The sequence below is a fragment of the Halichoerus grypus genome, chromosome 2 (assembly GCF_964656455.1).
Source record: "Halichoerus grypus chromosome 2, mHalGry1.hap1.1, whole genome shotgun sequence".
NCBI lineage: Eukaryota > Metazoa > Chordata > Mammalia > Carnivora > Phocidae > Halichoerus > Halichoerus grypus.
The window spans coordinates 204,718,088-204,743,953 of NC_135713.1; the positions used below are offsets into that span (position 1 = coordinate 204,718,088).

The following is a 25,866-nucleotide window of genomic DNA, read 5'->3' on the forward strand; positions in this document are numbered from 1 at the left end:
CTTAGAGCATTGATTTTAGGGGTTATGGGTGCTGAAATGGCATTTCCACTTTTTAACTTAGAAAAAAAGTCAACTACTAAACATTTCACTTTCATACTGTACAGTCAGTAACAATTCACAAGGTAATTGCACAGGTCTTTCAAATAAAGGGGGGAAAAAAGACCAAGACATATTCTGAGAAAAGCTAACACCAAGAAAACGTTTTAATTAAACTACAGAAACAATGGTTATAGTACAGAATTTTCATGAGCAAAAAGATACACCATGTTATAAGTACTTACAAAGTTACAAACCATTTTGCTTCCTTAACATTTTCCATATTTTAAGTTCATACATGAAGATGATCAGATATACCATTTTGGGGGAAGGGGGGAAAAAAAGGTGTATTTATCATCAGCTAGATGTGCTCACTGTATGCTCCGTTATTTATATGCAAGGCCCGGGTGACTGGAAGTGCAGTTGTCAGGCATTTTAATAAACTGGACAGCCATTTGTTTCTGCACGACAAGGCATCTTTACACAGGAGCAATCAGGAGAAAACAGGAAACAGCCAAGCACTCTGCACTGCAACACGCCACCTTAACAGCTAACCAGCATTACTCAACTGCTACACAACTGCGCCTAGTGCACAAAAATACACAAGAGAAGAGATTAGAATTGTGTTTGGTAAACAATCCTTTTCAAAAAATCAAGTCTTTTCACCTGAAAAGTCTTTATACAAATTTGGATTCAGATTACCACTTAGATCTGAAGGTAAATAGCATATACAAACAAATTTACACCGACTTTTGTAGGTTTTTAATTTTAAGGAATGAAGGCAATGTTGAGTCAATCTCTTGACAGCTTTAGGCTGTGTGTAATGGCTGCACACGTTTCCTTAAAAGTCAGGAGGCCACAAATTAGGTTACCAATCTGTTTAATTTCAAACAAAAAAAGTCAGCACTATATAAACAAAAAGGAAAATTTACCTCAAATATCCAAGCCAATAATGAAATCTGAAGTCGTTCACCTCACTAAATTACAAGAAATTTGAATAACAGCAACAAAATGGCACATAAAATGAAGTTTGCCACCTGAGGCAAAGCTTAAAACAAGTAAAAAGTTAGACAAATGTTACAAAATAACCTTTTCAATAGCCAGTTGCTTGTTCCAAGGACTCTTCGATGGACTGAGTGTGTGGTCCTTTTCCCCCAAGTCTTCTGTTATGTTGCTTGTTGACCCATCTAGGTTTGAAAAGAAAAAAGTTCAGTTTACCTCCCATTACAATGAAGTTGCCGAAAGTGCACATGGTTTCAGTTTCAGGCATGTACTTACTAAGGCTCTGGTGAAACAAGTAGGTTACGGAAAGGTTCCACCCAGCCATTATCAGTTTTATAAAGGCCCAATTAGGAAATTTTCACAGAGGCTACCATCCGCTTTTACAAATTTGTGTTTATGCAATCTTGGCCAAATAACCAAGGTGAAAAATGATATGAGGAAGGGAAAAAGGGGGGGGAGGGGAGAAAAAAAAGGACGGTATCCAAACAAAAACAACTTGAAATCAGAAAATCAGTCTATTTTAAGATAAATTTTTAGTTCTCAAACGAAACATTTGGCAATTGAGAATAAAGCTTTAATATCTGAGCTACTTAGGGCCCTTTCCTTTTAAAAAATAGGACCAAACAATTTGAGAGTTAAAGACACACTATCCTTTCCCCACCCAGTGCAATACCTGTAAACTTTTTTGGGGTTCCAAAAGTTCATTGCTTCTTTTTGCAATTCGTTTGCCACATCCATTAGAATATCAAGTCCCAGTCAGTACAACAATAGTTGAACTGATCGTTTTCTCTAAGAGGATAGTGCATCTTTAACATTTAAAGACAAACCTGCTCCAATACACGCCCACAGAAACTGGTCCCTGGAGGATCAGCCAAATCAGTTAAAATCTGCAATACTGGCCAATATTCTTTTATCAAACAGGAGACCGCAGCTTTAAAGGGGAAAATGCAGACGTTGGATAAAAACAGCAAGAAATAGTCATTTTCATTAATAGGTCTCAAACAGTTTACGAAACAGCCATTATTATCTAAGCTTTATGCACATCCTTTCTGCAGACCCCTCTCGTATTACTCCCAAAGCTGAGTTAGCTCACAGCCGCACTCCCGACATCAGGAGCCACTTCTACATTAACACGGATCATAACAAGCTCCTGCAAACCCCATCTCTGAGTTCGGGTCATGTGTCTCGGATCCCCGCTGACATTACCATTCGCTTAAGAGGACACCGCTCCTTCCTCCTCGGGAGACTTGGGGGGGCTCTTGGAGCGCGACCTGGACTTGGACTCCCTCTTGGACACGGGCGGAGGGCTCCTGGACCGGGACCGGGACCTGGAGCGCGAGCGAGACCTGGACACCGACGAGGACTTGGACTTGGACCTTCGCGCCGACCTGGACTTCGACGTGGACCGCGACCTCGAGCGAGTGCGGGAGCGAGACTTGGAGCGGCTGTAGCGGGAGCGACTGCGGGACCTGGACCGGCTCCGACTCCGGGAGCGGCTGCGACGGCGCCGCCGAGGGCTGAGGGCGGACGGGCCGGGCGTCAGGGCGGCCATCGGGACCCGAGGGCCGCGCCCCGCCCGCGTGCTGCGCCCGCCCCGCCGCCATTACCGCGCCGCCCGCCGCCCGGGCGCCATTTCCCCGCCGCCCGCCGCGGCCCCGCGCCCGCCCGCCGCCGCCACGTGTCCGCGCGGACCTTTGTGCCCCCCGCCCTCCCCCCCTGGCCCCCGGCCCGTTTACCTGCGGCTCCGGCGTCCGTAACCGCCGCCGCCATAGCGGCGGGGCGGCGGGCCCCGGCGGCTGTGGTGCGAGTCCGGGGGGCGGCCGTAGCGCGCCATCTGTACCCGCAGCTCGCGGCCATCCAGCACGGCCCCGTCCATGGCGTCCATGGCGTCCTCGGCGTCGCGCTTGTCGTGGAAGCGAACGAAGGCGAAGCCGCGGGACTCCTTGGTGTAGCGGTCCCGCGGGATGTACACGTCGCCGACGCGCCCGTACTTCTCGAACACGCGCCTCAGGGTGTCGGGCGAGGTGCGGTAGGTCAGGTTGTCCACCTTGAGGGAGGTCATGCCCTCCACATCGGGAGGCGGGCGACCGTAACTCATGGCCCTGGAGAGCCGGCCGGGGGCCGCGACTGCGCGCCTACAAACTAACGCCCTGGGCGGGCCCGCGCGCTCGGCTGAGGCGGCGGTTTCCTCACACTAGGCCGGCTCGACGCCGCGCCGCGCCTCCGGCAGTTGGCTTCCGCGTGGAAACGCTGAGCGAGGCCGGACGGGGTGGGGAGAAAAACGTGAGCGAAAAGCCGCAGCGCTCGACTCCACCAAAGAAACAACTGGGCGGGCAACCGGCCCTAGCGCCCGTTTATATCCCTCCTCACAAAATGGCGCCCGCGCCACCCGGAAATGAATCCCCTGATTGGCTCGCCCCTCCCCGCCCCGCAACGCCGAGGCCACGCGCCCCGCCTCTGTCGGACGCGCCTGCGCAGAGCCCGGCGGGCGGGCCGAAAAGCGCGGAGTCACTATTGCTGGGAGGGGGGAGCGGAATTTGTGGGCAGTTGGAAAGCCCGCGAAACGCTCTTTCCGGCTGCGAGGCCGTACGGGCGCTCTCCCGCAGGAGGAACAGGAAGCGCTCCCCTTCCAGGCCCCGCCTTCTTTTCATGCCAGTATACGAGCTCCACGCAGCTTTTCTGCTCGAACCTCCGCAGAAGGTTCCCGCTTTATCAGAGGGAGTACTACTCCCCCTACCCCCGTTTGCCTCGCGGTCTCCAGCCTTCTCAGGCCCCGCTACGATGTCTCCACGCTCCCTCCCGCAGTTCCCGACTTCTCCGCTGGGTTCCGCTTTGTAGCCCCACACGGCGCGCCTGCACGTCTCAGGCTGCACAGGACTACATTTCCCAGGCGGCCGAGCGGCTGGCGCCGAGGCTGCGGTCAGATGACCTGGTCGCCTGACCCGCGGTGAGTCAGGGCCGGCGAGGCGGGCGGGGCCGCGCCGGCCGCTGCACCTCGGTCTTGGCCCATAATCCCGCTCGCGGGCCCGTCAACCTGGAGCCGCGACGTTATTGGCACCTCTCCGGGTGTCGGGCCTTTCCCTGCTCGGATCGGATCCTGGGAATGTCCTAACTGCCCGTGGGGAGAACCTCACTCTCGGCCCGCGGTTCTGATCCAAGAACTGGAAGTTTGACAGCTTGGCAGCCTTGCTCCTGGATCTGCCTCCTCTCCTCACCGTCTCATTTCCTTCCCCAGGATTGTCAGTGGGTTCCCCCGAGGAGAGCTGAGCGCCCCGGGCTGCTGCTGACCTCCGCCAGAGTTGAGCCACAATGTCCCCGGAATCTAAAAAGCTTTTCAACATTATCATTTTAGGAGTTGCCTTTATGTTTATGTTCACCGCCTTTCAAACTTGTGGAAATGTGGCGGTGAGTCGGGATCTGTCCTACCTCCTTTGAAGTGCCTCTCATAACGCATTCCAAAAACGATAATAAACAGTAATTGTGCCTAACGGCGCGCTTAAGTTGCACCTTGTATTTTCCCACCTACCCTTCCTCGGTTTTTATGCCTCGGTTTAGTTTCGTGTGTCAGACGTTTCTTATTAGTACTGTATCGGGACGGGGAGTTAAAAGACCGCTTATTCCTCTGATCTGACTTGGGGTTTGTATGTTGACCTGTTATTTCTTGTCTGTACTAAAGTCTCCATTCGTATTGGGAGAATTGAGGAGAAAAGAACCCCAAGGCCTAGCTACAGTTGATGTGCCCCCCCCGCCCCCGCCCCGTCATCGGTTTGCCTTTTCCCGTTTTGTAGTCCCTTTTTTTGTCTCAGAGTTGACTTTCAATATGAAGTACTGAGTATCTTGAATTTTACTTTACCGGGTGCTTCATTCTCAGTTCTTGGAGACAGACTTTTGTGGGGATGGGGAGGGAGACTGCGAAATGTTTTCATTGATTAGCTTTATCTTCCACGCAGCAAACCGTCATCAGGAGCTTAAATAGCACAGATTTTCACGGCAGTGGATACACCAGGTATTGTACGGTATGATTGGTCTTACTTGATCTATTACAGTAGTTACCTAAACCTTATCAGAATTTTTGGCAATAATACTGTGATTGAATTAGTAGTGGTTGCTTTTTCTCGGTAACTGGTCTGTTTGGGAGAACATAATAGAATAAAGGTGATGAGTTTACGTTTCATGTAGAATTAAATACTGGGTTTGAAATCCTGGTTTCATGACTTCACACTGCGCTGTGTTAGGCAAGTTACTTCTCTGAGCCCAGTTTCCTTGCTCAGATAATGCGTTGACCTGTAAAGCTCTTGGCACAGTGCCTGGCATTTAATAAACACTCAAGTGTTGTCATAATTACATCTTCTCAATCCTAAACACAGGGTGTTTTATATGATTCTTGAAACATTCGGTCCTGTCGTAATTTCATGATTAACATACTGTCATCAGGAGCTTTTAGATTTTTGTTAAGGTGTTTAGTCTCACTTTCACAGAGAAAATAAAGTGAAAAGACCTTCCTGAGTCACTAGTACATTGTGACTGAAGCTGGGAGTGTAATGCACACATGGATATAAGCACATACGGGTTTCTTAATTTCTCTGCAGTTAACTATTAGATGCTGACCAACATCCCCCCCTTCCCCACAACTCTTATTTGGTTCTTTATTACCTATCCTAAACCTGATCTTATATATGATATTTGAGAATAAATGGGTGCTAATGTCCATTTTTTATTTTTATTTATTTATTTATTTAGATTTTATTTATTTATTTGACAGAGAGATAGAGCGAGAGCACAAGTAGGCAGAGAGGCAGGCAGAGGGAGAGGGAGAACCAGACTCTCCACTGAGCAGGGAGCCCGACGCGGGGCTCGATCCCAGGACCCTGGGATCATGACCCGAGCCGAAGGCAGCCGCTTAACCAACTGAGCCACCCAGGCGCCCCAAATGTCCATTTTTAAAGTGTTTAACAATACCACAGTTTTTAGTAGAGCTTTGTCTTCAATTCCAGAGAACCTTTACTGTTTGAGAGGATCATAAAGGCCAAAGAATAATTTACTTTGGGTTTGTAAATAGTGTCCAGTAAATGAATTCAGGACCCTCAAAATGGTTTTAGTCATACTTTGCTACAAGATGTATGTACTAGGGCTGGGTCTATAGTAGCTGAATAATGTTCAGAAGAGACCATTAGATTGAGTTAAATAAGTTCTGGTTTAAGGAAGTGATAACTCTGTGCTTGTCATTTATAACAGTGAAATTTCATGCAGTTGCCAGGAGTTGTAAACTAAGTTTGTAGAGCAGACTCGTTGACTAGGGCCTCTGGGGTGAGATGACCAGGGATGGGATTCTGGCTCCACCATTCACCAGCTATCTAGCTGGACTTTTGGCAAGTAACTTAACCCCTCTGTGTTTCCGTTTTCTGTAGAGTGAGGATAATAATAATAATACTATCTTTATAGAGCTGTCAGATTTAATAAAGAAAACATACATAAAACGCTTGGCTCGGTGTCTGTTACATGTTATATGTTAGCTGTTATTATAATTTACCAGTCCATTAAAAGCATATTGTCCAAGGCAAGCTGATTCAAAGGGAAATTTGATGAGACTTCAAGATTTTGTATAAGTGAAAGCCTCATTATAGGATTCAGCTTAATGATAGAATTATTGTTAATTCCAGCTAAAGAAATGAATGTTTATGGCAAAAAAAATCTATAGACTCTAAGTGGATTTGAAAAAACGCACTTTTGAGACAGTGATTCAAGGGTTTTGTTTTTTCCTTTTATGTGTTATGTGTACAGCATGGCAATTATATATGGAGTGTTCTCTGCTTCAAATTTGATTACACCATCAGTGGTTGCCATTATAGGACCTCAGCTTTCTATGTTTGCAAGTGGTTTATTTTACAGGTGAGTAGTGCGATTTTCTTTCATTTAATCCAAACACCCTCAGCACCTTCCAAGCATATAGTAAACTTTTCACAAGAGATTGCTGATTTGGGGGTGCATGGCTGGCTCAGTCAGAAAGCCATGTGACACTCGATCTTTGGGTTGTAGGTTCGAGCCCCACGTTGGGTGCAGAGATTACGTAAAAAAAAAAAATTGCCGACTTGGATTGAATAGAATACAGGCGGTATTTTAGGGATTTGGTTCTCTCCTTGATGCCTAGGGATACCATGTTGTTTTAATGTGGTGGCATGTGTGCATACTTCCTTTCATCTTACTATTCGTAAAAATAGATATCTCTATTTTTTTCTTTCTATGAGAGTTGAAAAGAACTTCCCGTGAAATAATCTTATTTTATATCAAGTTGATTAACAGGAATTCAACCGAGATAACTAAGCTTTTTTTCTGGGTTGTAGAATGACAGTCCCAGCCCGTGCCGAGCTATTGGCAAAGGCCAGTTGCAAACCCTCGTTCAATGTCCGATCTTACAAATTCAGAATAGTAAATTAAGAAATGAGTAGGTCACATTTGTCCTCTTTCCCCCCAACACTTTAGCTAGTGTTGGAGAAGTCCTTTACAGATTGACTTTTAAAAAAAGAGAATTCTCAGAACAGATTCCTAGAAGGCATAATTGGCATTCTATATGAGGTATTGTTTGACCGTAATGCGTTGACCTGTTACATTTTAGCATGTACATTGCCGTTTTTATCCAGCCTCTCCCATGGTCCTTCTACACAGCCTCTGTTTTCATTGGAATTGCAGCTGCCGGTAAGCATTTCGATGTTTATTTTCTCTGTCTTCTGGGATTTATTTAAGAGTATCATGTGTTTCATTTGTGAAGCCAAGTGATTTCATTCCCTTGACAAACTTTTGGTTTGAATTTCAGTGCTTTGGACAGCACAAGGAAATTGCCTGACAATAAATTCAGATGAGCATACTATTGGGAGAAACAGTGGAATTTTCTGGGCACTCTTACAATCTAGGTAATAATCCTTCTGGAGCTCAGTCTTTCCTTTAATTCTTTTGTCACACCATTTTTTTAGATCTTTGTTGTGTTGAAAATTCCAGTCTTCTGTGTTCCATGACTTGAGTTCCTAGCTGCATATGATACGGATTTAACGTTTTATAAAATTGCATGAAATGCATGGACCTGCCTAATTGGGACTCGTGATTAGTAAAGAGAAAATCATGTTAACCATAATGTATTTAGCATCTGCTATATTTCAGGCAGGGACTGTTGGCTTCATTACTAAATCTCAGTAATCCTCACCACCTCATGAGACCAGAAGGTATAATCTGTGTTCTACAGATGAGAAAACAGAGGCTTAAAAGTGAAGTAACTTACCTGATTTAAACCATCCTTATCTGGATTCCAAAGACCACATCCTTCCCACTGAGCTGCATATTGATAGCTATTAACGAATAACTGATAGCTATTAACGAATATATTAAAATTCAAAAGTGAGGGGCGCCTGGCTGGCTCAGTCAGGGGAGCATGTGACTCTTGATCTCAAGGTCGTGAGTTCGAGCCACGTGTTGGGTGTAGAGATTACTTAAAAATAAGTGAACTTTAAAAAAAAAATTTTAAATGAGACTAATTATATCAGGGCTGAATGATACAACATGTTCTATATTTCCTAAGTAAAAAAGCAAGAATGGTCATTCTGTCGTGGAATCTGTCCTGAGGATTTACCCTCGTGGATATTACCTAAAATTGTGGTATTGATAAATCTTCATAAATGCAGATGTTTAGTTGTAAGGGGATGTATATTAAGAAACCAGAGTGTAGGCAAACGATTCCTTCTTTGGGAAAGTATGCTAAAGTATCTGATTAGATGCAGGTATCTGAATCATGAATTTTTTTTCCCCCATAGATTCTTTAAAATACAGAATTTGAGAAGTAGCATAAGCGTGTTTCCAAGTAGTCATTTCCAGAGTCCCAATAAATCACATGGTTCAAAGAGAGTCAAGTCTTTGAAGGGCGGTTCAGGCGGAATCAGGTCACTGTCACGTGGAAGGAGACTAAATTCCATCTGGGTCAGTTTTTCAGAAAGAGTTAGGGTGGAGTCGATACTTTTAAATAATCTAGGGCAGGTAAATACTTTTAAAATTATATATGCTTAAAAAATCTTTTTCTCTTTCACTTTTTAACAAATAATGGAAAAACTGCTCTACAAACTGTAAATATGGAAATAAATCCTCAACATCCTGTCCTCCCTTTTCTTCCCGCAGCTTGTTCTTCGGAAATCTCTACATATATTTTGCTTGGCAGGGGAAAACTCAAATATCAGGTTTGTGTTATTCACTTTGCTTTATTCACACATGTTCGAAAGATAATAGTTTCACAAAATATCCATTATTGCTCTGTTCAGATTGTTCTAATGAACCTTGCTGCCTTAAGTCCTCTCAGATTTTCATCTGTAGTAACTTTTTTCCTTATATTATATTATTAAGCTAGGATTTTAGTTTATGACTATGCTTTAAGCAGCTCAAGGTATAGGAGAAGGTTATGCTGTGTATGAGCATACTAGTCGCTTGTTAGACTTTTGAACCCTTGTTTTGTCTGTACGCTTCTTTGGTTAAAACAATATGATTAATTTCTTGTGCCGTTTTTCTTTTGGCTTATTAGTATTTCTTTAACTGAAAGACAAAGGTGGAGGTATTCCATTGAGTTTCTTGTTTGAGATTTTCACTAATTTATAAAGTAAACATTTAACAAAGAAATGTTTGGATGATTTTCAACAACCTCTGAACATAACACCAACTTGAATTGTTTGCATGGCCAGTGCTATCAGCTTTCTTCTTTTTTTCTCTAGAGAGTGACCGAAGAACAGTGTTTATTGCCCTGACAGTGATTAGCCTCGTGGGGACAGTTCTTTTCTTTCTCATTCGGCAGCCAGATTCTGAAAACGTCCTAGGAGAAGATGAGTCTTCTGATGACCAGGACCTGGAAGTCAACGAGTAAGAAGTTGGCAACATTCCTTTTTATTTGAAAATGTATTTTGAGTTGATGTAGTTTAGAGATTTCCAACCTTTTTGCAGCCTTAACTGATATCCAGCATTGGGCAGACAGGAGGAAAAAGTTTTATTTTTATTTATTTCTTTATTTTAAGTAGGCTCCACCCCCAACGTGGGCCTCAAACTCACAACCCTGAGATCAAGAGTCACAGGCTCAGGGCACCTGGGTGGCTCAGTCGGTTAAGTGTCCAACTCTTGATTTCAGTTCAGGTCATGATCTCAGGGTCCTGGGGTTGAGCCCCACCTCTGGCTCTGCGCTCCCTGAGCGGGGAGTCTGCTGAAGGTTCTCTCCCTCTCCCTGCCCCCCCTCAGGCACATGTGCTTGCTCCTGCTCGCTCTCTCTCAAGTCTTTTTTTTTAAAGTTGCAGGCTCTACTGACTGAGCCGGCCAGGAGCCGAGGGAAAGGTTTCAAAGCCAATCAGAAGAGAAGGAAGACAAAAGGGGAGTTGTGGGGAGAAGGAAGGGAAAGGAAAGGAGAAGCAGGGGATTTGAGTCTAATCCCAGGTTGTGGCTGACAAGCTGTATGACCCTGGACGTAGCCATAATCCCCTTATTTCTCTGGGCCTCGATTTCCTCTTTCAGTTCAGCCGGCATCCCGTGTGTTTTAATGTACAAAGATGCGGGCTTATAAAGTTAAATAGAAGACAGTCTTTGCCCTCTGTTACTGTCTCTGACCCAACCCTAAAATATCCCCATTCCTGTGGCGAGTGTGAGGGGCAGGGCCATCAACAGTTGTCCTTGAAGATCCTCAGTTACACCCATGCTCCTGTGCACAGTGCTGGGTTTTGGCCCTAACTTACGTGCGTGCTCTTCCCCAAAGTAGTCCAAATGGGGAAAGAGGTGTATAGCCCTGTGTTTTTCTAAAAACTGTAAACTACCTTGAACCTGTTTCAATTATAAGTAAAACTAAAATATCACAGACAATTTCTCTGCAGGTATTATCTAGGTTTGAGGAAAGGGAAATGAGAAATCTTTGCCAGTCTCGTTTTGCTTGGCTTCTGAATCAGTAAATTATGAAGATTACCTTATAGCCTTTTATCTATTGTTAAAACGTTGGCACTGAGCATTCTGTGCTGCCTTGTTAATCCCCAAAAGGCCTAAAATCCTCCTGTCAGAGGATCATTAAGCATTCAAAATTTCACTAAGTTTGTTTAAAGCAAAAGAGAGGGGCGCCTTGGTTCAGTCGGTTAAGTGTCTGCCTTTAGCTCAGGTCATGATCCCAGGGTCCTGGGATCGAGCCCCACATCAGGCTCTCTGCTCCGCGGGAAGCCTGCTTCTCTCTTTCTCTCTCTCTGTCCTCATGAATAAATAAACAAAATCTTTAAAAAAATATGTAAATAAATAAAAATAAAAGGAGAGGTGTTACCTTTGATTTGAACACGTATGTATCTATATGATACATATTTATAACATCAACTATGTGTATATATTTTTAATCATAAACTAACATATTGGAGAAGGATTCTATGAAGATGAATACCACAGATTCAGCAAAAATTAAAACACCTGTTCGTTTAGCAAATGTCAGATGTTGGTGCTGTGCAGACAAATACAGCCCACCTGTTTTCAAGGAACTTCGTGGATAGATAGAGGATTGTATAACTGATAAGGTGCAGTGCTGAGGAGTATTGCTCTGTCCTTTCAGCGTTTTCTCTCCCTGAATTGTCTCCCAAACTTGAAGCTTTCTTGTCGTTATTCTATAAATAGCACAGACCCTGTGCCAGCCCCCTTCTAAACCTGAGGGATACAGCAGTGAACAAGACAGATAAGTCCCTGTTCTTGTGTGACTTAATTTCGGAGGGGGTGTAGATAATACACATGTAAAACCGCAAAGTAAGTGCTCGAGAAGGCAGCGAAAGGGGGAGGTGATGGAGGGCTGGGTGGCTCCCTGAGGCCTGACTGGTGAGGAGGGACGATCAGCTGATGGCCATTGCCAGGGCCAGGTGGTGGGAAGGGGTGCGGTGGGTGCCAGGGCTGCAGGGAGGTCCATGGGACTCGGCACAGGGAGGGAGTGGAAGTAGGAGTATCTGCAGTAGTCAGGGAATCGATTCTGGGGGGCTGTGCAGGAGCGCAGGTTCTGTTCTTGGTGTGATTAGAAGCCATTGAAGGGTGGTGCCTGGGTGGCTTAGTTGAGCATCCGACTCTTGATTTTGGGCTCAGGTCATGATCTCAGTGTCCTGAGATCAAGCCCAGTGTCAGGCTCTGCTCTCAGCACAGGGGCAGGAGGGGGTTCTGCTTGAGATTCTCTCTCTCCCTCTGCCCCCAAATTGCCCTCAAAAAGAAAAAAAAAAAAAGCCATTGAAGGAAAAAGTAGGATCTGATTTTAAAGGATTCCACTAAAGGCCTTAAGATGATTTGAGGATGCAAAAAGGCAGCTCAGTGTCCTACCTGAGTGGCCCCCTTATGTGTAATTTGCATGTGTGAGGCCCTGTGAGCTGGGTGATCTCTAGGAATTTCTTTCTTGGCAGTTGCGTCTCTGGCCCCTCCTTCCCTCCCTCCCTTCAGTCTATATTTGAGTGTCTATTCCAGGCATTGTTTGCAGGGTGTTTTGTTGAACAAACAGAGAGATGTTCGTGCATTCGTGGAGCTTTCTAGTGGGTGAGAGGGAAGTAGGAATTCTTTTTAAAAACAGTTTTTATTGAGCTATAATTCACATGCTGTACAATTTACCCATTTAAAGTGTACAGTTCAGGGGTGCCTGGGTGGCTCAGTCGTTAAGCGTCTGCCTTCAGCTCAGGTCATGATCCCAGGGTCCTGGGATGGAGCCCCACATTGGGCTCCCTGCTCAGCGGGAAGCCTGCTTCTCCCTCTCCCACTCCCCCTAGCTTGTGTTCCCTCTCTCGCTGTGTCTCTCTCTGTCAAATAAATAAATAAAATCTTTAAAAAAATAAAAATAAAGTGTACAGTTCAGAGGTGCCTGGGTGGCTCAGTTGGTTAAGGGTCTGACTCTTGATTTTGGCTCAGGTTGTGATCTCAGCGTTCTGAGATTGAGCCCTGCATTGGGCTCTGTGCTGGGCATATAACCTGCTTAAGGTTCTCTTTCTCCCTTTCCCCTCCCACCCCCATGCTCATGCTCTCTCAAAAAAAAAAAAGTATAATTCAGTGACTTTTAGGATATTCACAGAAGTGTGTGTTCATCGCCACAACAAATGTTAGAATATTTTTATTACCCCCCAAAAGAACCCTTACGTCTTAGCCATCTGGTATTAGAAAATAGAAATGTAAAGGAGAGGAGGGTATAGAAGTACGGGCTGGAGGTGGGGGGCTGGCTTGCAATTTAATACTATAACAGTTATTTATATGTAATACACACATATATATACGTATATGTATATATGTAAAATTACAGATGGAGTTGCTGGGGAAGGCTGAGAAGGTAACATTTAAGTTGTAGGGGATGAAAAATACTTTTCCCTTCCCTCTCCTGTGTTCTCAGTTGAGACCCCCTGTAATAAAGATTAATAAGAAGAAAAAGCAATCAGAAGTTTATTCACACATGTTCCTCATGTATACATGAAGGAAGCCCAGGGGAGAGTGAGTAATTCCCTAGGCTGGCTTAGAATTTAGGCTCTATATACTATCTAAATAGGGAAAGGGGAGGAGGAATGGAGGCCTCTTACAGGAGAGTAAATGATTTTATGGAAGGATGAGCAGACCCGTAGAAGAATAGATGGGAGATAGGATAGCTTGTGACGTACCATCGGTGGCTGGCCTCCTCTCTTATGACAAGAGCCGGTCTTCCCTGTCTGATGAGACTCCCAGAGGTGATTTATAACAGTTGAGTTCCTTTTGGAGGCTCTTTCTTTAGGCAGATGAGGGGAGCTCAAAGAAAGCCTGTACCCATATTTGCTGTTTTTTGAGTGCCTACAGCTCAACATAATCAATATACTAAAGCATGTTTTGGGGTGGCACGTTCTGCTACCCTCCAAAGTCGAGACCTTAGAGCGGTAAGTGAAATGGGAAGGTATTGGAGGGTTTGAGAGGGATTGAATGTGATCTCACTCTGTGCCCTCCATCCTCGCAGGACGTGGGGATCGTCTTATTTTAGTATCCTACTAGAAATGGCTCCCTTTAATATCTCACTGAATTGAATGGGGAATGATTTGCACCTGAGTGCTGGCTGGCTTAATTGTATTTTAATAGTCTATAGAGTATATAAATTGGTTCCTACTTATTTGGGGCTTGAAATATAAAATACCAGAATCCTATACCTGATCCTATCCAACTACAAGAGTACTATCAGTTACTTGGAGTCTAAAGAGTTTTTGCTTCCAGGGAAGACGTGAGTTTTTATGGTGGGGGAAAAAAGGTTTTTCCTATTGGTTAGAACAGACTACCTTTTTTGTGTCGCTAATTCATTTATATAAGTCAGATAGATCTCTATGAGGTTTCTTTTTTTTTTTTCTTTTTCGTAAAAATATTTAAAGATGGCAGAGGAGTAGATATTACCCTATCGGCAGGCAGAGTAAGAAACGTAATCTTTTATAAATGTCTTTAGCATAATCACATTAAACAACTTATACTTAAGCTACATGGTCTCATTAAATTCTTTTGGTTAAGTGGTAGCACCCCTATTTTATAAATGGGGAAGTGAAACTTGGAGGCATGGAGTAACTTGTCTAAAAACCATATGACGAAGAAGTGGCCGAGCACAGCGCAGACTCTGAAGCCCACATTTTTGACCCCAGCTTCTCCCGCACCCAGCTGTGGAGCATAGGTGCTGGCGTCGCTTTTGAAGAGTTTGCACCCTGCACAACTTAGTTTTGAAGGAGTCAGAGTGGAGGGAGATTGAGTTCTTACAAGGTGTTTTTACAGTATGAGTATAGCAGGGTGGAGGAGATTTCTGTCCTGCCTGAAGTATCCTTTCTGAGAAGGACACGCGTGGCTGTGTGCTTTCAGCTTAGTATGAGAGAATTGTGTTCGGCTGTTAATAAAGGGTCACCCAGGTGGCGCTTTCACCTTGTTCTCTGAGGCAAGGATGGGGTCCCAGAGGGACACCCCGGAGCGAGGAGCATTGCAGGCAATGGAAATGTTTGCCAGACCATATAGAGGACGGAGCTTTGACGAACGTCAATGAAAATATGATAGCATTTTATCTCTTTTCAGTTTTCAGGGGAAAACACTTCGATATTTTGTTTTATTTTTTCAGGTCTGCGCAGAGCACTATGGGAAAAGCAGTAGATGCGTTCAGTAAGTATTTTCTGTGTCGGAAGTGCAAGAGCTGTTCGGGAACAGCTACAACATTTGCTTTTCCCCCTTTCCCCAGTAACTTTGGATTGACGATCCTCCAGTGTTTTTGTTCTTCCAGGTATGCGGCTCTGCAGTTCAGTAGTCGTCTCAGCCAGGGTCTAACTGGGGTGTGTGCAGGATGGACGGGAACCTGACTGCCCGGCCTGGTGCAGTTCGGGGGAGACACAGGGAGGTGCAGAGAGCTCAGGGACTGGTGCTTGACAAGGCAGTGAGGACACACAGACCATCTCCTCAGAACTGAGTTTGGAAGAACAGTTGGGCTTGTCTGCGGAGGGTTCTTCCTGGCTACGCCTCCCTACGTGTTTATTTTGTGTTAGTCTCACAACCGCTCTGTGAGTATCCTAGAACACACACCTACCATTCTCTCCATTTTATACAAGAGAGAATTGAGACTTAGCTAAAGAAATTATTTACCCAAGGTCAGATAGTTAGCACACTGCTGAGCTGCGATCCGAGCCCTGACTGTGACAGGCAAAGCCAATGATTCCCGTAACGGCCGTCTTGTGGTTCCTTCAGAAACCGGCAAACATGGCTTCTGGGTCTCATAAGGCCTGATGTGGGCCACTTCTTTGCTTCTGCCTGTAGCTCTCTCAGCCTCTTTTTCTCCCAAGGAGAGACTCTGACCACTGTCTAGTGGGGAGCAGCCTTTTAGGGGCCATGTTGTTTGAGTTAGGCCCCTTGGCCTTACACGCTCTGCTTGTGAGTAGCCCACAGGTTGCCTTGGGCTAGGGTGCAAGTTCTTGATCTAATCAGCCATGGCCTAAGTCAGAGGACACAAAGCACACAACTTCTAGCCAAGAATTCATGTGGTCGCCTTTTTTATTTTTTTATTTTTTTAAGATTTTCTTTATTTACTTGTCAGAGACAGAGAGAGAGGGAACACAAGCAGGGGGAGTGGGAGAGGGAGAAGCAGGCTTCCCGCCGAGCAGGGAGCCCGATGCGGGACTCGATCCCAGGACCCTGGGACCATGACCTGAGCTGAAGGCAGACACTTAACGACTGAGCCACGCAGGTGCCCCTTATTTATTCTTAATCATCACATTCCCTCTATTGATGCTGTGATGCATGTTGTAAAGAAAAGGCTCCTGCTTATCTGAAAAGCATTTCATTCCTCAACCGAATGTATATGTTTGATAGGATTCTAGAAAGTTTTTTAAAATTTATTTCTTGGTCTTAAAACAATCCTGAAGTCCATCTGGAAGAATAAATCAGAATAGCCAAGAGAATTTTTGAAAAGGAGGACTTTCCCTAATAAATATTAAAGTCAATTGTGAATTCATTTGAACACTTTGGAATAGAAAGAGCAGTGGAACTGGATTCTAGAATCGGGCCCACGTCCACAATACAATAAATACAATAAAAGAGACTCTTCGATAAGCAAAGTTAGGGAGTGGAGTGTGTAGGAAAATAGAGTTAATGTAAAATTGAAACTAGAAAAGTAAGTGAAGAAACTGATTGGGTGAAGAAAAGCCTTTCAAGGGGCACCTGGGTGGCTCAGTCGTTAAGTGTCTGCCTTCGGCTCAGGTCATGATCTCAGGGTCCTGGGATCGCAGGCTCCCTGCTCAGCGGGGAGTCTGCTTCTCCCTCTCCCACTCCCCCTGCTTGTGTTCCCTCTCTCTTTAAAAATAAAAAAAAAAAAAGCCTTTCAAGGATCAGACGATAAGGGAAAAGAATGCCCTTTGGTTGCTTAAACTGTAAAACTTCATCTATCAAAACAACCTAATAGAGTTAAAATGGCAGGGAAGATATTTGCTTAAGTATAAAATGCAAATTTGAAAGTTTTCCATCAAATTTCAAAAGATAAAAAAATAATGGTCCGTGTTATAGGGAGTAGGTATTTATATGCCTAAGACCACGTTGCTGATAGGATATTTGTAGTATTTTCTGAAGAGCAATTTGTCAGCAAGTTATCAGAAGCCTTAGAAATGTTTGTACGTTTACCCCAGCAACTCCACTAATACCTCAGGAAGTAATTAGGAATTTCTGTTAAGATTTAATGGCTAAGATGTCTATATTAGTGAGAAACTGAAAGTAATTGAAATATTTCACTACAAGGCATCGGTATTTCTACACAGTAGATTATCCTAGCCGTTAAAATGAACTCGATGAATGTTAGAAAATATTTGCTCTCGGGGCGCCTGGGTGGCTCAGTCGTTAAGCGTCTGCCTTCAGCTCAGGTCATCCTGGGATCGAGCCCTGCGTTGGGCTCCCTGCCCCTTGGGAAGCCTGCTTCTCCTTCTCCCACTCCCCCTGCTTGTGTTCCCTCTCTCGCTGTGTTCCTCTCTGTCAAATAAATTAAAATCTTTAAAAAAAAAAAAAAAGAAAATATTTGCCTTTTATGTGAAAACAAATTTTAAAATAGTATGTATAATGAAATTTGTTTCTATTAAAAATTTTTTTTAAGTCTCGAAGAAGATCCATTAAGCTGTTAGATGATATTTTTTCTCTTAATAGGTTTATTGAATATAATTCACACACTGTACAATCACCCATTTAAAGTGTATAGTTCAGTGGCCTTTAGTACATTCACGGGGTTCTGCATCCATCACCACAGTCAATTATAGGACCTCTTCTTCACCCCAGAAGGAATTTCTCTACCCATTAGCATTCACTCCCCATTTCCTCCCCACCACCCCCATCCTCACCCTAGGCAAACATTAATCCGCTTTCTGTCTCTAGACTTGCCTATCCTGGATATTATTTTGTATACATAGAATAGTACTATATGTGCTCTTCTGTGACATGTTTCTCTTACTTACGGTTTTGGTTTTACTTCTGGTCGTGGTTTCAAGGCTCATCCATGTTCTTGCATGTTCTGCAGAATGGGTTGTTTGTAGGCATCATAAATAATGCTGCTCTGAACATCCGTGCACAGGTTTTTGTGTGGATGTACATCTGCACAGCTCTGTGTAGGTACCTAGGAGTTGTAGGATTGCTGGGTCCTCTGGTCGCTGTGTTTAACCTTCTGAGAAACCAGCAGATGTTTTCCGGAGTGGCTGCAACCATTTTATGGTCCCACCAGCTGTATCTGAAGGTTCCAGTTTCTCCAGTTTCTCTGCTTCCTTGAGTTCTTATCTATCTTTCTGATGATAGCTGTCCCCATGGGTGTAAAGTGGTGTCTCGTGGTTTTGATCAGCATTTCCCTAATGGCTAAGGATGCGGAGCATATTTTCACACGCTTGTGGGTCATTTGCATCGCGTCTCTAGAGAACTGTCTACTCGGGTCCTTTGCCTGTTTTTTATGGGTTGCCTTTTTATTGCTGAGTTGTAAAAATTCTTTTCTTTTTTTTATATATTTTTTAAAGATTTTTATTTATTTATTTGACAGAGAGAAAGCCAGGAGCTCGATGTGGGGCTCGATCCCAGGACCCTGGGATCACGACTCGAGCCGAAGGCAAACACTTAATGCCTGAGCCACCCAGGCGCCTGAGTTGTAAAAATTCTTTATATATTCTAGATAAAAGTCTCTTATATATGATTTGCAAATATTTTCTCCCATTCGTTAGGTTGACTTTTCATTTTCTTGATGGTATCTCTTAAAGCACAAAAGTTTTAAATTTTTGATGAAGGCTGATTTATACATTTTACTTTTTGCATGTGTTTTTGGTGTCCTAAGGTTTTGCCTAGCCCCAGGTCGCAAAGATTTGCTCCTGTATTTTCTCCTAAGACTTTTACAGTTTCAGTTCTGATATTTAGGTCTGGGATCTATTCTGGGTTCATTGTTATTTATGTTGTGAGGTGGGAGTCCAACTTCAGTCCTCTGCATGTGGCCACCTAGTTGTCCTGTTGAAAAGACTGTTCTTCTTCCCCACTGAATTGTGTTGGCGTCCTTGTCGAAAATCAATTGACTGTAAATGTGAGTGTTTATTTCTAGATGCATGTGTCTGTCCTTATGCTGGTACCATGCTTTGCTGATGACTGTCAAGCTTTGAAGTTGGAAAGTGTGAGCCCTCCAACTTTGTTCTTTTTCAAGATTATTTTGGCCATGGTGGGCCCCTTGAATTTCCATATGAATTTTAGGATTGGTTTGTCTATTTCTGTAAATAGATGATGTTGTGTTGTTGTTTTTAATAGGCTTCATTATTTTAGAGCCGTTTTAGATTTTTTAAAATTTATTTGAGAGAGTGAACAAGTGAGAGAGAGAAGCAGACTTGCCACTGAGCAGGGAGCCCTATGTGGGGCCCAATCCCACGACCCTGGGATCACGACCCGAGCTGAAGGCAGACACTTAACTGACTGAGCCACCCACGTGCACCCCATTATAGCCGTTTTAGGTTCACAACAAAATTGAGAAGGAGGAGAGTTCCCAAAATTGAGAAGGAGGAGAGCCCCCCGCTCTCACACATGCACAGTCTCCCCCACTATCCGTGTCCCCCACCAGAGCGGCGCATTTGTTACGGTTGATGCACCTGCTACATTCACACATCATCATCACCCAGAGTCCACAGTTCACGAGGGTGCACCCTTGGTGGTGTACATACTATGGGTTTGGACAAATGTATAATGACATGTAGTCACCGTTATGGTATCATTCTAGATTATGTTTTAAAATTTCTTTTTGTTAAATATTCTGATTATTCAAAAACAAATATGCTTTGCTAATGTTATTTTTTAAAATTAAAAGTATTATTTTAAACCTTGTATTAATCATAATTTTTTTCCTGGAAATATGTGAAAATGTCTTACTGCATTTAGTCTTACTACATTTCAGTGAGATTAGAGAAAAAAGTATCCTCTTCTGCATGTGGCGAAATTCAGGACAGACCATTTGTGTCTTGTGTAACTTTTGTAGTCAGCAGTTGAGTAAGAACTAAAATCTGGAGCCACTATTCGTTTAGGACTAGTTTAGATCAGTGGCCTTAAACTATGAAATGTAAGCAGGTTCAAAAAGACAGTTAAAACATGCAGTTTTTAGACCTGCATTTTCCATTGCAGATTTCCACCACATTGAACAGTGTAAAAACAGACGTTAAAGTAGTCCTAAGCAAATATGCAGAACTAAAGCTTCGGTCCCAGATCCAGAGAACTGAGAATCTCAGGAAGGGGTGTGGCAGCCTTGGTGCGGTCAGCAAGCTCCCTGGGTGGCAGTTGTCATCTGGAGTCCAGTCTTCAAGCCGCTCTGCAGCCGCTCCCTCCCCCGGGATGTTAGCGCGCTTCCAGCCATTGAGGCCCTTAGCCTAACTTGCGCTCAAGTCTGTTCACATAGTCTTGTTTTGTTTGATCCTATTTCTTTTCTCCGTTCCATGTTGTTGTTTGAGATTCAAGCTGGAGAATGTGTTGGGGAAAACACCACTGTAGAATATATCTAAGCAGGTGGAATAAACATTTTATTTACAGGACAGATTTAGTTCATCCCTTCAGCATCTGAATCCTTAACCTCAGTCCCACTGTATTTGTCTACTGGCGTTATGGACAAGGGGTGTCTGGGTTAAGTAAATGTTTTAGAATTTTGGGGTAATTAAAATCTAATTAAGCAGTCTTACATTGTTTTCTTTCTTACAGGAAAGTCTCTTAAGTTATGTGTCACCAAGGAGATGCTGCTCCTTAGTATTACAACTGCTTATACAGGTAAGGGCTTAATGACGGTTTGGGTTTTCTGTGGCTGCGTGATGACAGTGAGGACTGAAAACAACCACCATATAATTCTTTCTCACAGCTCTGTGCACTGATGGGGCTCAGCTGAATGATTCTTCTGATGGTCTTAATTGAGGTCTCTTCTGGGTCCTGTTAGAGGCAGCGGGGGCCACGGCTTCTCGATAGTTTCCTTTGCATGTCTGAAGGGATTCAATGCAAGGCTGGGTGTCTGTCTGTTCACCGTAGTCTCTGTGGCTGCATGACCCCCTCCCAAGTGATCCCTTCCTTCTGACCCAAGAGAAAGGCCAGATTGCTTAGGGGCTCCAAAAAGAGCAAAAGGAGAAACAACCAGACTTTCTGAAGGCTTAAGCCTGGCATGAGCCCAGTGTCACTTTGACTGCATTTCCCTGGTGAAAGCATATCACAGGGCCAGCCCAAACTCAGTGTGGGAGGATTCTACACAAGGGTGGAACCCTGGGAGGCATGGTTCATTGCAACCAGTGATTTTAAGGCAAAATGGAGCTCTGCAGAAAATAACCCTGAGTAAATCCTTCTAACTTTCTGTGGATTCATATACTTTCTAATGACATGGAATGAGCTCTGTGGCTTACCGGAGTCCCCGGAGCGCTCTCAGATCCTCCGAATCTGTTCCCTTTTAAAAGGTGCTGTTGTGTTGAGGTGCCTGGGTGGCTCAGACGGTTAAGCGTCTGCCTTCGGCTTAGGTCCTGGGATCGAGCCCCATGTTGGCGGGGGAGGTCCATGCTCAGTGGGGAGTCTGCTTCTCCCTCTGCCCCACCCCCCCCGCTCACGCTTGTGTGCGTGTGCTCTCTCTCGCTCTGAAATAAATAAAATCTTTAAAAATAGTGCTACTGGGGCGCCTAGGTGGCTCAGTCATTAAGCGTCTGCCTTCGGCTCAGGTCATGGTCCCAGGGTCCTGGGGTCGAGCCCCGCATCAGGCTCCCTACTCTGCGGGAAGCCTGCTTCTCCCTCTCCCACTCCCCCTGCTTGTGTTCCCTCTCTTGCTGTGTCTCTCTGTCAAATAAATAAAAAATCTTTTAAAAAAAAAGTGCTATCATGTTAAAAAAAAAAAAAGTGTCATAATGTGCCAGTGATTACTTTTGCCTTTATTTGCCTTATAGGTATAAACATTTTCTTTTAGCAGTAGAATAAATGGTAAACGTCTTTAAAATTCAGTTAAGTTTTGTAGCATTAAGGAATGAGGTCTTCTGCTGATTGACCTTAATTTTTTAGCCCTAATTTTTAAAACTTCTTTTTCTGGGAAAAAGAGTTTAATGAAAACATTTTATCTTTAAGCAAAGGTAGATAATATACATTGGTTTTCCAGACCTACATTCCTGTTAACCTTGGAGAGCTATTAACAAGGGTTAAAAGCACTTAAAAAATCACTATTACAGACTTACATGTGTACCATCCTCTGTCCATCCCGTCTCTGCACGGAGGATCATTTTGTTTGTTTTTAATATTTATTTATTTATTTGAGAGAGAAGGCGTGTGTGCGTGCGTGTGCACAGGTACACAAGCAGGAGGGAGGGGCGGAGGGAGAGAGAGAATCTCAAGCAGACTCCCCACTGAGCACGGAGCCTGATGTGGGGCTTGATCCCACAACCTGAGATCATGACCTGAGCTGAAATCAAGAGTCAGACGCTCAACTGACTGAGCCACCCAGATGCCCCGAAGGACGATTTTTAACAGAAGGGTTAAAGGGTTTGCTTCTTTGAGTTGTGTATTTTTATCCGAAATACGTGGCAACTGCCATCTTGTGGCTAATTCCATTTCATCAGCTACGTAGCATAAAACTGCTCTGCTTGAGGGGAGTAACGTGTCAGGCTGAATGAATTTTATTGTGTATGTATATAAAGCTCAAATACCACCAGCCATGAAGAAGAACCCAGAATGGAGATTGTGAATGTATAATTAAATCTGCTTTTTTCCTAAAGGTCTGGAATTGACTTTCTTCTCTGGTGTCTATGGAACGTGTATTGGTGCTGTAAATAAATTCGGAACAGAAGAGAAAAGCCTCATTGGACTTTCTGGCATTTTCATTGGCATTGGAGAAATCTTAGGTTGGTTTAAAAAATGTTTTTATGTGAAATCAGTTCGTTGTAGTTACCATAGGTATTGTAAGTGTACTTCACTTCTCTGTCCTTGAATTTTAATTTCCTTGCTTATTTTGACCCAGACAGGTATGTCTTTTTTTTTTAATCATCGTTCTGAGATAACTATGAGGTGTTTCCCATATAATTCCCAGTCAAAACTGTAAGTAGGAAAACATATAGTCTCTCCCAGCTTTTTCTCTTAAAATACTTAGGGAAAGTGTCCTCTGAATCTCTGACACGAGCTGGATGTGCCTCGAGACAATCCACTTGGAACTCTTGAGTCCTGGAGTTTGTGTCAGACTCCACAGGTCTGAGGGCTCAGTCCCGCAAAGACGCCCTCACTTCAGGTGCCCCTTGTAAGTCCCGGGTCCACAGGCTACCTTCTGTCTGACATGGCTGCGAGTTTGGAGGTTCCCATGAGCCCCAAGGAAAATGCTATACTTACCACTAAAGCTTATTATAAAGGATACAGATGAACAGGCAGATGAAGAAGCACATAGGGCAAAGACCAGGAGGGTCCCAAGCACAGACAGCTCTGTCCCTGTGGAGTCAGGGTATACTACCCTCCCAGTACGTGGATGCGTTCACCAACCAACCAGGGTAGGTCTCCCAAACCTACTGTTCAGGGGTTTTTACAGACATTTCATTACAGAGGCAGGGTTGATGAGATCATTGGCCAATGACGATTGAACTCAATCTCCATCCCCTCTCCCCGGTCCTGAGCCTGGGGGCTGGGGCTGAAGGTTCCAACCCTCTAAGCAAGTCTTGGTCCTTCTGCAACCAGCCCCCATCCTGAAGCTAACTAGACCACCCCTAAATCCCCTCAGGAATCACCTAATTTGCATAAACTCTGGTGTGGTCAAAAGGGAGTAATGGAGAACAGAAGACACGCCTGACACAGGACATTTTCAGGGTTCTAGGAGCAGCTCTGGGCCAGAGAGCGGGGAGGAGGACAGACAAGGCAAAGACCAATGTGTATCTTTATTGTGCCACACTAGGTATTCCTTTTTTTTCAAATGTTTTTTATTCAAATTCCTGTTAGTTAACATACAGCGTAATATTAGTTTCAGGTGTACGACATAGGGATTGAACACCTCCATACCCTCCCGCTGCTCGGCGCAACGCCTTCAGGTATCCCTCGGTCAGCAAGGCTGGTTCGACGCCTGGAGCGCTGTGCTGGATATGGTCCTCTAGGGGGAGCTTTCCAGTTCATCAGATACTTACTGTGCATCCATTGTATGAACGAGAGACTCCCCACCCACATGGAGCTCATGGCTTAGGGAAGAACACAGACAGTAAAAACCCATAGGACCCTTAGAGTGGCCGGCGGTGATCAGCGTGACGGGGAGAGCAGACTTCCGTGGTTTTTGTTCCCTGCTTTACTGCCCACACCTGGAACCGTACCGGGTGTTTATATGTATTTGAACATGTGGAATACAGTGAGAGTAATTGTCTTAATGTTTTTGCTCATTCTAATATCTATGACAGTTCTGGGGGGGTTTTGGGGGTTTTTTTTTACAACTTTATTGAAATATAACTCGTGCCATATATGTCACCCACTTAAAGTGTATGGGTCAGTGTTTTTTAGTACATTCACAGGGTTGTGAGTCATCCCTACAGTCTAATTTTAGAACATGTTTATTGCCCTTCCCCAGGCAACTGCTAATGTACTTTATCTGTAGATTTGCTCATCCTGGACTTTCACGTAAATGGAATCAGAGAATACATGGTCTCTTAGGTCTTAGCATAATGTTTCCAAGGGTCTTCCACGTTCTAGCACATATTAGCATCATCCTTTCTTGTCACTAGATAATATTTAATTTTACAGATATGTCACATTTTACTATTTGGGTTGTTTCCACTTTTTGGCCATTATGATTAATGCTGCTGTGGACATGTATGTACAGTTGTGTGAATATATGTTTTCATTTCCCTTGGGTATGTAACTAGCACTGGAATTGCTGGGTCGTATGATAACTCCACATTTGACTGCTTTTTCTCCTCATGACGGGTCCTATTTTCCTGCTGCTTTGCCTGGTCATACTGGAGATACCAGACTTTGTGAACTGCTGGATATTTTTGTATTCTTATAAATACTCTTGAGCTTTGTTCTTGGCTGCAGTTCATTTACTTGGAAACAGTATGATTCTTTTGGGGCTTGCTTTTAAGGTTTGTTGGACAGGACCAGAGCAGTGCTCAGACAGGGGCTCATTATTGCTCACTCTTGAGGGAAGACCCTTCTGTGCACACCCAGTGCCTGTGAGTCGTAAGACTTCCTGTCTGGCTGAGGGGAGGAGGCACTTTCCCAGCCCAGGGTGGGGCGCTAATACGTCTAATATATCTAACCCTCTTGGATGGTTCTTTCGGGGGCCTCTGCTAATGTACTCACAGTATGTGCTGATCAGCACTTAGGGAAGACTCAGAGGGACCCTCTGTAGATCTCTGGAATTGTCTCTCTGTGCAGCTTTCCTTTCTGATAGCCTGTTGTGGAACTCTAGCCACTTAGGTGTCCCTCCATTCAGGGGGGCTGCGGGCTCCCTTCCTTCACGTCCTGTCTCAGAGATCACTGCCCTTTGTTGTCTGATATCTCGTGTCTTCAAACTTACTGCTTCATATTTTTTGTACTTTTTTTTTTTTTAGGCAGGTGCTAAGTCTACTCCCTGTTACCCCACTGACCTAGAAGTCTATTCTGATTTTTAAATTTTCTTCTGTTTCAATGGTTATTTTTTATTTATTTTTTTTTTCTTAATTTTTTTTATTGTTATGTTAATCCCCATACATTACATCATTAGTTTTAGATATAGTGTTCCATGATTCATTGTTTGTGCATAACACCCAGTGCTCCATGCAGAACGTGCCCTCCTCAATACCCATCACCAGGCTAACCCATCCTCCCAACCCCCTCCCCTCTAGAACCCTCAGTTTGTTTTTCAGAGTCCATCGT

General features: G+C 44.2%; 2 protein-coding genes across 10 annotated transcripts in view; one reads left to right on the plus strand and one right to left on the minus strand.

Annotated features, from left to right (window-relative positions):
- Positions 1-172: 172 nt before the first annotated feature.
- SRSF2 (serine and arginine rich splicing factor 2) lies at positions 173-3,391 on the minus strand. Of its 7 annotated transcripts, none has more exons than XR_004916199.2 (4): positions 2,775-3,391; positions 2,245-2,555; positions 1,866-1,969; positions 173-1,223 (listed from the first exon to the last, which is right to left on the minus strand). XR_004916199.2 is itself a non-coding variant. In XM_036088586.2 (3 exons), exons 1-2 carry the CDS (start codon positions 3,134-3,136, stop codon positions 2,252-2,254), a joined length of 666 nt encoding a protein of 221 aa, XP_035944479.1. In that variant the 5' UTR covers positions 3,137-3,387; the 3' UTR covers positions 173-1,223; positions 2,245-2,251. The 7 variants fall into 7 exon arrangements, 2 of the variants coding, with proteins under 2 accessions (XP_035944479.1, XP_077922279.1); XR_013445225.1 differs by having other exon boundaries at positions 173-621; positions 1,126-1,223; positions 1,866-2,555; XR_004916201.2 differs by lacking the exon at positions 1,866-1,969 and having other exon boundaries at positions 173-621; positions 1,126-1,223; positions 2,775-3,387.
- A 119-nt stretch (positions 3,392-3,510) lies between these two features.
- The window catches only part of MFSD11 (major facilitator superfamily domain containing 11), a 34,859-nt gene continuing 12,503 nt past the window's right edge, over positions 3,511-25,866 (plus strand). Inside the window, exons 1-11 of one of the 3 annotated variants that reach the window (XM_078066149.1) lie at positions 3,511-3,985; positions 4,274-4,443; positions 4,989-5,044; positions 6,820-6,927; positions 7,652-7,731; positions 7,850-7,946; positions 9,196-9,254; positions 9,780-9,924; positions 15,131-15,171; positions 20,734-20,799; positions 22,764-22,889. In XM_078066149.1, the coding sequence (XP_077922275.1) occupies positions 4,348-4,443; positions 4,989-5,044; positions 6,820-6,927; positions 7,652-7,731; positions 7,850-7,946; positions 9,196-9,254; positions 9,780-9,924; positions 15,131-15,171; positions 20,734-20,799; positions 22,764-22,889 (874 nt within the window). In that variant the 5' untranslated portion in view covers positions 3,511-3,985; positions 4,274-4,347. The other 2 variants (XM_078066150.1, XM_078066151.1) reach the window with 2 other exon arrangements.